At 34.7% G+C, this 11,638-nt stretch overlaps 3 protein-coding genes across 3 annotated transcripts; 1 reads left to right on the forward strand and 2 right to left on the reverse strand.

Moving 5' to 3' along the window:
• Positions 1-155: 155 nt before the first annotated feature.
• On the reverse strand, positions 156-2,340 carry LOC105966175 (protein FLX-like 3). The gene is made up of 4 exons (XM_012990741.2): positions 2,220-2,340; positions 1,050-1,581; positions 685-824; positions 156-507 (listed from the first exon to the last, which is right to left on the reverse strand). Exons 2-4 carry the CDS (start codon positions 1,562-1,564, stop codon positions 383-385), a joined length of 780 nt encoding a protein of 259 aa, XP_012846195.2. The 5' UTR covers positions 1,565-1,581; positions 2,220-2,340; the 3' UTR covers positions 156-382.
• A 2,105-nt stretch (positions 2,341-4,445) lies between these two features.
• Positions 4,446-6,082, forward strand: LOC105966210 (zinc finger protein CONSTANS-LIKE 16). The gene is made up of 2 exons (XM_012990776.2): positions 4,446-5,498; positions 5,612-6,082. Exons 1-2 carry the CDS (start codon positions 4,551-4,553, stop codon positions 5,864-5,866), a joined length of 1,203 nt encoding a protein of 400 aa, XP_012846230.2. The 5' UTR covers positions 4,446-4,550; the 3' UTR covers positions 5,867-6,082.
• A 3,460-nt stretch (positions 6,083-9,542) lies between these two features.
• Positions 9,543-10,804, reverse strand: LOC105966052 (LOB domain-containing protein 42). The gene is made up of 2 exons (XM_012990593.2): positions 10,538-10,804; positions 9,543-10,432 (listed from the first exon to the last, which is right to left on the reverse strand). The coding sequence occupies exons 1-2, from the start codon at positions 10,725-10,727 to the stop codon at positions 9,828-9,830; spliced, it is 795 nt and encodes a 264-aa protein (XP_012846047.2). The 5' UTR covers positions 10,728-10,804; the 3' UTR covers positions 9,543-9,827.
• Between the last annotated feature and the right edge of the window lie 834 nt (positions 10,805-11,638).

The following is an 11,638-nucleotide window of genomic DNA, read 5'->3' on the forward strand; positions in this document are numbered from 1 at the left end:
ATATATATAGATCTACACACGTGTATGGCAGAACACAATCAAGCAAATTTCACTCAGATGTAGTATAAAACAAACACTTGAACACGAGTCAAATGTTCCATCTAAATTGTGATTATTTTCCATCTTCCGAATTTTATCTATGTGATATGTTTCGATTGTTTGATTACGTTACACACCAACAATAAATCATACCATCGGACGAAAAATCAACCTCAATTAGCAATACATAAAGCCTATCGAACGAGATCTAATTGTATTACAACACACATTCCACATTTACTCTTTGCATTCTAACCCTTCAACTTTACCATACTCGACCAATTCAAGGATTCGATTCAAACATTACAAACCGCGGTTCACTAACCATAGTTCCCAATAAGGATCAACGTCTTGGAGGTGGGCCCCGCTTATCATACGTACCCCACGGCCCGGCCCCATACACATCACCATACGGCCCCGGATATCTCGTTTCCGGGCTTCCATCCATCATCCCATACCCTCTAGCACCTGCGTAATTAAATGTCATTTTAATTTAGTAACATAAACATATATATATATATATATATATATATATATATATATATATATATATATATATATATATATATATATATATATATATATATATATATATATATATATATGTGCTTTTGTTCCGTTTATTTATGAGAAAGAATTTAGTACCGATTGCCCTCCGGTCAGCACTTGCTTGCTCAGCACGTAACTGCTCTATTTCACGAGCCATTGAGATAAGGTTTTTCTCCATTGCTCGATTTTGCTCCACCAACTCTTCGTTTCCTTTCTTCTCATACTCAAATATTCTCCTAAATAAAACATAGACACAACATTTGAGCAACACTTCAACGACAAATAAAACATTCGAATCATCTCCAAGCTTTCTATTATACGCGATATTCTTTTTTTTACTCCAAAGTCCAAATATATAATCGCATGCTCAATTACTATCACGGTTATATTATCTATCAAGTCCAATCACAATGACCAAACGAGACCTAAATAAGTAAGTACGCAAATTCAAATTAATATACCTGGCATCAACGACGTCTTTCCTCATCTTATCGATATCGCTCTTCATAGAAGCAACTTTCTTATTCTCCGTTTGCAATTTGCCGACATCCTTTTCGAGATTCTGAACCTGCGCGGACAAATCCTGCCTTTGAGAGCTCGATTTCTTGGCTTCGTCTCTCAGCTGAACAACTTCTTTCCTAAGCGGCTCGGCTGATCGGAGCTGAGCCTCTAAGCTGAGCCCTCTCTCGACCAGCTCCCTCCTGTGGGCCCCACTCTCGCCCTGCAGTTTAGGAATAACAGATTGATTTAATCTGTGGATCTCGTCTTTGACAGCTGCCAGGTCGCGTTGGAGCATCACGTTGTCGTCCACCACTCGCCTGTTTTCCGACAGGAGTCGTTGGATGTCTCTCTGTTGGAGATCGAGCTCTTCTTCCAGCTGGGCGGGGTGGGGGTGGGGGAGGGGCGGTGGCCCCCGGTGCATGAACGAGCGTGGATCTTCGTGGGCCCCGCGGTAGCTGTTGGGGTGACGTGGCATCACTAATTAGGGAGCCCCTGCGTAAGACGTTGTAAATTAACGTAAACTACTTTCTCGATTCATTTGCAGTGAACCCTATTGGCCACTTACTTACACTGCATTATGAATTTCGCCTCTCGACTGTACTGTAATATACGAAAAATTACTAAAAATGCCACTTTATTAAGAAGCTTCCTTTCCGGCAAAAATCACTCATTCACACACATTAATTATCTTATCTCAATTAAAAATAAATAAAAAAAAAAATTAAACCGACAGCATTTTTAAATAATTACAGAATAACCCATTTTGGATCCCATTCAAGAGTGAAATCTACTATCTCTTCCAAATTAATTTTAGAATGTTAATTAATAAATTAATAAATTAGTGATTTTCAGGCATACACAAATCACACCCAAAGCCTCGATTTTTTTTTTTTTTTGCTGGGCAATCGATCATCAAAATGAATAAATAAATTATAAAAAAAAATCCAAGAATTAATTAATGCACGAATTATCCAGGAGGAAGAATAGCAGCATCGATAACAAAAACGCAGGCGCACACACAAACATGGGGTTTTTAAGACAATAAATTCACGAATAGAAAATAAAAAAACATGAGATTAAATTTTACATACAATTAAGCCATAAACAAATAGTTGATGAAATTAGTATACCTGTGAATTTGAGGGAGGTTTTCAAAGATGAATTTCTGATTCTTCGAAGAAATAATTTTTCTTTCTTCGTTTGTTTGCAAGATTGGTACGACTGAGCTAACAAGAAATGGGCCCGAAGTACTGATGAAATTTTGCTTTCGGGCCACAATGATTTTAATTATATGGGCTTGGACCTATCCAAATCCAAATTATCAAGCCCATCTGAGATAAATAGATTTTTTTTTATTTTAATTTTCGAAATTCTTATTAGTATTTTTTTACTTTTCTTCAAAAAATTCGGAACATGATTAGAAATTGATTTTTAATTTGAAAAAAAATAGCTTTTTATGTTATTTTTCCAAAAAGTACTAATTCTGATATAATCGGTCCGATTTTTTCACCGTTAATTGGAACTATATAAATTAACACACAATAATAAGAAATTGGCTAAATGACTAAATTTTATAAATATTGAGTGCACAAACCTGATTGAAAAGTTTTGGAAATATTCATCTAGTTGAAATGGTGGCTCGAAAACGATGGCCGACATATTTATTTATTTTATTCAAGAAAATAAAATTCTTTATGAAATTGGAAAATTTGGCATGTATTTTGTCCACCGTATCACATTGTAAGATCCTGATTTCTACGTTTTGGTGTTTGTATTCTTCTTCAATTATATGCTACTTAACTTTATCTCAAATTTTTATTGCTATTTCGATTTGTAGATGTGTGTATAATTATTTAAATATTAATGTAAGTAAGTATATTGAAATAAATGTATGTATTTAGTTATCTTACCCAAACATCAGTTTTGGTTGGAACAAAAGTACAGGACCACTCTCATCCAGAAACTACTAATACTTTATGGACAATATGTCAATTGTAATTTTGTCATGATATATACTTTTTTCTCCACTGCAATGTGCACCGGATAAAATCTACACTCTCATATAATAGTTTGCGAACTATAAAAGACGTAAATTAAATTAGGTTGACCATGTGCGAGTCTGCGACAAGCTCGACCTAGTGAACTTTGGAAGAAAATTCGAATTTCGGTCAATTGACATAAATTCACTTACTGCAACCGCTAGGCCATCCTTTACGGGTTTAATCTATTACTCTTAATAGACAATAGTAGCTTGTACCTTAATTCTTATTAATAATAAAAAAAAGTAAATAGTGACACTAGAAAGGTTAAAGATTGACAAATCAATTAGCCGAATAATTTCCTAATTTCTTCCATCGATAAATTTCAATTTTACTAATAATGAAATTTAGTTATAGAGGACCAAACTAAAGTATTATGAAAAAGAAAATCCGACCAGAAAGGTCGACTTCGTGAGAGAATGAGATGCAGCGAGGAGAAATATACTAGGATAAATAGCACTTAACTCCCTTGTGGTTTGAACTTTTTGCACACCGACCCTTTTATCTTTCAATATGAGCACATTATCCTCTTGTACTTTTAATTTAAACACATAATCATACACATTAGAAAAAAATAATTTTTGAAAGTACAAGGGGTACATATGCAAAATTGTCAAACTAAAGGGGGTTAAATGCTATTTACCGAATATATTATAAGATTGGATCAAATGTCTATTTCCCATCTTTAGTTGTTGCCCCACTGGAAATCCCATAATCAGACATGCAGCCAATCAGCAGCCAGAGATTATGATTAGTCTTCTGTCTTAACCAATAGGAGACTTGTTAAAGGCCTACTGTGGGTCCCAGTAGCAACTCTGCCCCTTCGTTCCTCTGTTTGAAATGGTATGGGCAAGTTTTGTTTACTTTTTTTATTTTTTGACTTCTAAAAAATATTTATTTTCTGCCTTTTCAAATATTAATTGTCACTTTTTTCAACCAATTTAATATCTTTTCTATTATTAAAAAAAATTAGGCCAGAAAATATATAAATATTTTTTAAATTTTATATAAACACCATAGAAACATAAAATAGTTTTTTTATATTTATTAACTCATTTTTTTTTAATTTATGGCCATCACAATAATTATTTCTTATATGAATTAATTTAAATTTTAGAAAAAAATTCAACTGAAAATATTCAAACTTTTGTAACAACAAAAATAAGTATATATATATTTTTTGTTGAGCATTTAAAGAATGAAAATAAATATTTAATTTCAATCACAAAAATAAAAATACATTTTTATTAATTAATATTATTGTGGGACCCTCACCAACTGAAATAATTGCACTCACTGAGTTTTCAACTCTACATACACACAATGAAACCCTTTTCCAGTTTTTGAAACTAAACACAAACTTCTTTCTTCATCTTCCTTCTTCTTCTTCTCGTATACATCACAAAACACAAGCAAACAACAATGGATTCCGACAGAAAATTATCCGACACGATTGTCGGAAAATCAGCCAGAGCTTGCGACAGCTGTATCAAGAAACGCGCCCGCTGGTACTGCGCCGCCGACGACGCCTTCTTGTGCCAATCGTGCGACTCTTCAGTCCACTCAGCAAACTCTCTCGCTCGCCGCCATGAAAGGGTTCTTCTCAAATCCGCATCAATCCACAAGATTAAATCTGAGCCGTCCAATTGGCATCAGGGTTTCACCAGAAAAGCAAGAACACCTCGCCACAAAAAGAATGGCAAACCAGCACTCTTTTCGAATATCAACCACCCTCTCCCTCTTGTGCCTGAGATTAATAATTCCAGTGAAGAAAAATCAAACGAAGAAGAAGAAAACGAGGAGCAGCTTCTTTATCGGGTTCCGATTTTCGAACCCTTATCTGATTTTATTACACACGAAGCAAACACTTCGGAACGGAATATTCTTCCGTCTTCGTCGTCGGGAATGGATCTTGATGAGTTTGCGGAGAGCTTACTGGGAAAAGGGATGGAAGATTTTCATGAATCTTTTAATAATATGGAAGGATTAGGTTTTCTCGATGATTGCGACGACGAAAATGGCGGGAGAGGATTGTCTTCGAACGAGTTATTTTGGCTAAGCGACGAAAGCGTGAAGGTCGAAGAAAATCATCATCAAATTGAGGTTGAATTTGATATGGGGAGGGAGACTTTTGAGCTGAATTTCGACTTCGATTATTCTCCCACTACGGGCGAAGAACAAGAACAAGAAGAAGAAGAAATTGCCGCGTTTAATAATTTTGAGAATTTCGCGATGGAGAATTACGAAAAGACCCTTTTGAAGCTGGATTATGGTGGCGTGATGTCAGCTTGGGACAAACACAAGTCTCCGTGGACCACCGGAGAACGTCCGCCGGAGCTTATTTCCGGTTGCCATTGGCCGGAATTCTCGGTACGTACCGTCTCTTGTTCTAAACTTGGATATTTAGGGTTGACAATTAATTAATTAATTATAATAAATTACATTATTATATGTATATTGAATATTATTCTTGAAATTTTTAGGGCGCATGTGGAACAATGGGTGTGAACGGAGAAACCGGGAAGTTAAATGAGAATATTCCGGCAGCGGCCACAGGAGACGGAGGAAGAGAAGCTAGGGTTTCTAGGTATAGAGAGAAGAGGCGAAAGAGATTATTTTCGAAGAAAATAAGATACGAGGTTCGGAAATTGAATGCTGAAAAGAGACCTAGAATGAAAGGTAGGTTCGTTAAGAGAGCTAATCTTGAGGCACCTGCGTTTTCGTTACTTAATACATAGGTCACATGTTATATATCTACATAATGTGTGTATGTATGTATATATATGTACATTGGGTGTAGATATGTAATATAGTATTTGGTGTAAATAAATAAGTAAAAATCAGTTAATGTACATATATATATTGTTTACATTTGGTGTAACATGAAAATTGACATTGCAAAAAAGTGCCCCTAATTTCATTTCAAGCAATACCAATTATATGAGTTTAAACCACAAGGCTTTCAAGTTGGACTATTTTCCTTACAAAAGTGGATATTAATTCGTTCTTTGGGCAATAATTTATATTGAGAAATATATTAAACTTTATTATTTTAAAATTAACTATATATATTTTCATTATTCGAACAAAATTTAAAAATTATAACCCTAAAACTTAGTGGATGATGATAGGCTGATAGCAGCTTGACTTGAAGGGATGAGTAAGTAGAAAAATACACAAGTATGGTTTCAAAAATCGAGTATCTGGCTGTCGATGTAGTGTGGAAATTTCAACTTCAATAAATGTTGTATTCTTGTAGGTACCAGATCCAAATACTACTCTAATGGACCGTTTAATTACTATAATTTACATTCATCCATAAAAAAATTTTATGAAAACAGAGGATTGGACCCTGGGACCGTTTAATTCATCTATTTTACTGAATAAATTTAACTGATTTTTTTTTAAAATTTTTTGACATTTAAAGCATTTAAAATCAACTATCACATCAAATCGATTTTTAATGATTTATCCATATAAAAGATGAGTATAATGTTATCTACGTGGGCTAGGCCACACCCACGTCACTTTATGGGCTACTTTGATGTTTTAACTTCTCTTGGGCCTCTCTGGTATTTAGCCTTTCTTGGACTTTTTCCATATGAGCCCTATCCTACTCATTAAAATTTTGAAATTTCTGAATTTAAATTGTTCAATTTATAGGAAAAGCTTTTCATAAAAATCGTCATAACATCTGTCACACATCCGTGACTACTAGATGTACGTAAATCATCATTTTCGTTAGAAACGGTCACATATTTATCACTAACTCCGTCACTCATTGTGACAGATTTGGTATGTAACAAATATTCTGTCACAAAAGCACTGTTTTTCAGTAGTGTAAGAAACTATAGTAACTAACTCACTCAGATGCATGATAACAACTCAACATTCATAGAATTGAAGATATATTACGGTAAAGCCTATTACTTCCAGACGAAGAACTTCATCACATTATCATCCCATTAAACAAATGTTTAATTTATTTGGAGATATCAGAAGAAACTAAAACGTTGTCGGTTTTTTTTCCTTAAAAAAATACTCATTGTAGTCCTTAAGTTATAACATAGACTAAAGACTAAACCTATCCAAAAAATTGTACTATTTCTAAATGTTCAAAGATGCTTTTCATACATGTTATAGTCCGTGATAGAGGGGTTAATTAGTAGTTGATTAATTAGATTAATGCAAATTAGTAGAATAATTTAATCTTGGCGTGTGGATGGGCACACAAGCTAGGTCCCACCAATTTGGTACTACCACTTAGAAAGATGGATAAATATAGTATTTTATGTACGGTCTATTAAAAAGTTGCAATTACAAAATAAAACAATAATAATAATCATTATTATAATAATAAGAAAAGGGTTATTTATGGATAGCAAAATTTCAGTATATTCTGATTTGACCTGGAATCTCTAATTATAGTAGTCCTCTGAAAGCACTTGGAAGGTAACCCTAGATTCATGAATATTCTGATCTCTTTAGATTTCTCTGTATATAATATACACACACTTGACACTGTTGTACAGATTCATTGAATCGCCACGTATTGTAACTGACACATAATATTAATAAATTGGCCAGGAAGTATATTGGATTAAAAAATAAATAAAAACTAATCAGTAGTTAAATGGAAATGATTATCTAATTTGGAGGTGTAACCTTTTGCGGCTACTTGCTAGCGTTCATTTTTTCTAAGTTGACACAACAACCATTATATATATATATATATATATATATATATATATATATATATATATATATATATATATATATGCAATTAATTAATTTATATTAGACCTAATTCATGGCTCAGTGGGATGAATAGTCATTGGTAGGAGTGTAAATAAGGAGAGCTCGTCACAACTTTTGAGCTCGAGCTCAAGCTCATCGAGCTTTTATTTGATGAGCTATTCGAGCTCCAGCTCAAGTCGAGCCGAACATGTTGAGTTCGAGCTAAGCTCATCTTATATTTTTTGTATTTTTTTTATAATTTTTACATAATATTAATTTTAGTTTTATTATAAATTATTTAAAACATTAATCTGTAACTTTTTTTAATATATAAGTATATAGTAGTAATTTTATATTAAAAAAAAAAGTTATATATATATGTGAAGCGGCTTGTGTGCTTATGAACAACTAAAGATGGGCTCGAGCTCGAGCTTTTGTCGAGTCAGCTCATCGAACTCATGAGTCGGCTCAGTTCATTTGCAACCTTAGTCGTGGGTAGAAGATTAATCGTTAAGTTAACTAATAATTATTAGATTCATTATTGTAGCCAATAAAACTAGATTTAATTTGAAGTATTCAGACAACGATGACTTTAACTAGTATTTAACGATATGTGGCAACCTGCAGCTGATATAAATATTTATATCAATTGATTCTTTTCTATTTAAAATAGAAAAGAATCTTGATTCGTTCAATTGATATATAATGTGATTTCTTTGCGAAAAAGTCGTCACTCGTGACGTCATCAATCAAAATAGTAAAATCATATATAAATCGAAACGATTTCTTAAACCCAACTACATGATTAATTAAGAAGGAAAAAGAACCCCTTATCCAATGGTTTTGGCGGGATTAATTAATTGTGTCAAGTTGTGCTGGGATTATGGAAATATATTGTGACAATAATTAAGCAATAATTAACATAGTATTTTAACTTTAATTGGTCCCAGTCAAAAATGTCATTTCGGATTAAAATAATAATGCAAATTCCCTTTCATGACGGGAGTAACTAGTTATTTATGCGACGAACTAACAACGTCTATGGTATTTTACTATTTTTTTTCCCTTTAGAACACATCAAAATGTCAACTTTATTTATCTCAATTAAATTAATTGCAAAAAATAGTGATTAAGGGGTAATTAATTAATTAATTAATTAAGAGAGTCGATGTGGCCGAGACATCCCCCGGGGCTGATGCATGAATGGCAGCTGTCTGAAAAAACCGTGTGCAACTTCTTTTACCACGTTCATTAATTTCATCCTTTTTTCTTACCAAACACTTTCTTGCAACCATCGCCTTTCTGGATTTTGCCATCATTTATGAACCCTTCATCACTTTCGTTTCATTTAATCACACAGAGAGAGAGAGAGAGAGAGAGAGAGAGAGAGAGAGAGAGAGAGAGGTGACCAAACAATTTGGAATAATAAAAAAAACTATTAGAATAAGAAAATTAGATGCTACATCTGATCATTTACACTGGGTGGTAGATTTGAGCCGTTAATCAACATATAATCACACACATATGTGTACATGTGCTTAATGAATAATTACTTAATCAAATATACGGTTCAAAATCCACTCAATGTAAATAACTAGCTGTAGCATCTAACTCTCAGATAAAGACACACATCAAATAAACGGGAGAGGAGATTGAAATATTATTATAAAGCAAAATAACAAGTTGGCAACATTTTATTATATGTCAAATGGTCTTGATTCCATTGAAATTTACAAAAGCCTACAAACCCTAGAAACCATTAATTGCAGAACAAAACGGATAAAAGAAAAGAAAAAAAAAAAAAAAAAAAAAAAACCCTATTTAAAATCTGCAATAACTTCGATAAAAGATCTGCAGTACTAAAATCCTCCTATTTTTTTTAATATATATCTCATGAAATTATGACTGGCTCCTCCAAAATTGGATTTAAATTTCTGCAATTTGATTTGTCACGCTTCGCTATCAGAAATAAGCGTGCAGCACTGGATCACGGCCCAGGGTCAACTCCAGCCCTATGTCATGGTCAGGTTCCTGTTTGAGGACGCACCGAACCGGCTGTTCAACCCGGTTCATCAAACTCGGCTCGACTGTTTCAACAGAGACCGAGTCATGACTCGGTGCCCTTTTCAGCTGCTCAATGAAATCTTTCTGATCTTCTTCTTCTTCTTCACCGTGTTCCCATCCTGTGATGGTGAACTTATCTTCTGGCTCGATTAGATCAAAATCGGCGACGAGGGAGTTAACCTGGTTTTTCGCCTGAGAGGCGGAGCGCTTGAAGCGGTTCCGGGTCCTGACACGGTGGAGGGAGGCGGCGGCGGTGGCGGAGTCCTTGGATAGGTGGCGGATGTCGCAGCTCTGAAGTGGTGAGATCGGGTACTCCTCGCCGGCCCGAGCGGCGGCGGCGGTAGAAGAAGAATCATCATGCTTCATAATCGGAGCGCCTCTCAAAACCGCCTCCACCGCCGCCTGGCATCGCGGCCAATTGCCGGAGCACATCATTCCGACCGACCCGTACACCGGGTCGATTATTCTTCCACAGGCTTCATACAGAAGTGACCTGAAAATTTCTGTGTTGACCAAAAACACACACACACATTTGCATGTCAGTACTTCACCAATTAAATCGTGTATAAGTGGTTTATATATATATGCAGTAGTTGTGCGTGACGTACCAGGGCGGAGATCGGCGGCGCCGGCATTGATGAGGTTGACGAGACCTGCTCGGCCGTAGAATTTGGCAAGAAAGAGGGTGGCGTTGGCTTGTGATTCAGGTGATTTAATCCATTCGAGACAAGGCCTGAGTGTGCAGTCTTCACTGCACCCTTTGCGGAGAACTCTGCACCCATTGCAGCTCATTCTCATTTCTAAAGAGAGAAACAGGAGAGAGAAACAAGAGAGAGAGAGAGAGAGAGAGAGAGAGAGAGAGAGAGAGAGAGAGAGAGAGAGAGAGAGAGAGAATCTAAAATGTAATGAAATAAAGGGATGGCGGTATATATATATTTTCAGGGAATGGGGACACATTCTATGTTGGTGTAAAGGAGAAAGAAACTCCTACGTGTAAGCTTGCTAGGGCTGACTATTGAACCCGAATATTAAATAATTTATTATTATTATTATTATTTTAAAATTACTAATATACATTAAGATATATTATATATATATATAAATTAATGGTTTAAGAACCTGTTCCGGATAAATTTGAATTTGCATAAACTATTATCAATTTTTTTTATTATATTGTTACTTAAAATCCTGTTCAAGAAATATAAAAGCATAAATAGAAATATACAATAAATTAAATTTGTCAAACCAATTATATAACAAGAGAACCGAGTCAATGAAGATTGTCAATTTATAGAACATTGTTTTTTTTATTTTATTAAATCAAATTTAGATGTAGTACAGTTTAGCAAGCAGCAATCATCAAGCTTGTACTACACACACAAAAATATATGCATATATAATAATAATAGCCTTTTCTAGTTATTGTACATATATAAAAAAAAAAATTGAATTAGTTTTTATTACTTTATATATAATATGGACTTTGTTGACCTGATTTAATTTCACCATAGGTATTATTAATATTATGGTTTATGAGATTCCATGCATCCAGAAAATAGGGTAGGGATAAAGAGGCGCGTGGCAAGCACGTGAAAGAGAACAGCACCCCACCATACTGTCACGGAAAGCAACACCACCCCCGCTTCACGGCGGTGGGCCCCCATACTCCGCCAACTCCCTCCCGGTTTCCGGGAATCTTCCTTTCCACA

This window comes from Erythranthe guttata, chromosome 5, assembly GCF_056151865.1.
Source record: "Erythranthe guttata isolate IM_541 chromosome 5, IM_541, whole genome shotgun sequence".
Lineage (NCBI taxonomy): Eukaryota > Viridiplantae > Streptophyta > Magnoliopsida > Lamiales > Phrymaceae > Erythranthe > Erythranthe guttata.

Excerpts from the sequence above, each read along its gene's own strand:
- LOC105966175 (XM_012990741.2), bottom strand. The coding sequence starts at position 1,564 with ATGCCACGTCACCCCAACAGCTACCGCGGGGCCCACGAAGATCCACGC. Across the intron at positions 825-1,049 it reads AAAGACGTCGTTGATGCCAG|GAGAATATTTGAGTATGAGA; the intron begins GTATATTAATTT and ends TGTTTTATTTAG. Across the intron at positions 508-684 it reads TGCTGACCGGAGGGCAATCG|GTGCTAGAGGGTATGGGATG; the intron begins GTACTAAATTCT and ends TTAATTACGCAG.
- LOC105966210 (XM_012990776.2), top strand. The coding sequence starts at position 4,551 with ATGGATTCCGACAGAAAATTATCCGACACGATTGTCGGAAAATCAGCC. Across the intron at positions 5,499-5,611 it reads GCCATTGGCCGGAATTCTCG|GGCGCATGTGGAACAATGGG; the intron begins GTACGTACCGTC and ends TGAAATTTTTAG.
- LOC105966052 (XM_012990593.2), bottom strand. The coding sequence starts at position 10,727 with ATGAGAATGAGCTGCAATGGGTGCAGAGTTCTCCGCAAAGGGTGCAGT. Across the intron at positions 10,433-10,537 it reads CGCCGCCGATCTCCGCCCTG|AAATTTTCAGGTCACTTCTG; the intron begins GTACGTCACGCA and ends TGGTCAACACAG.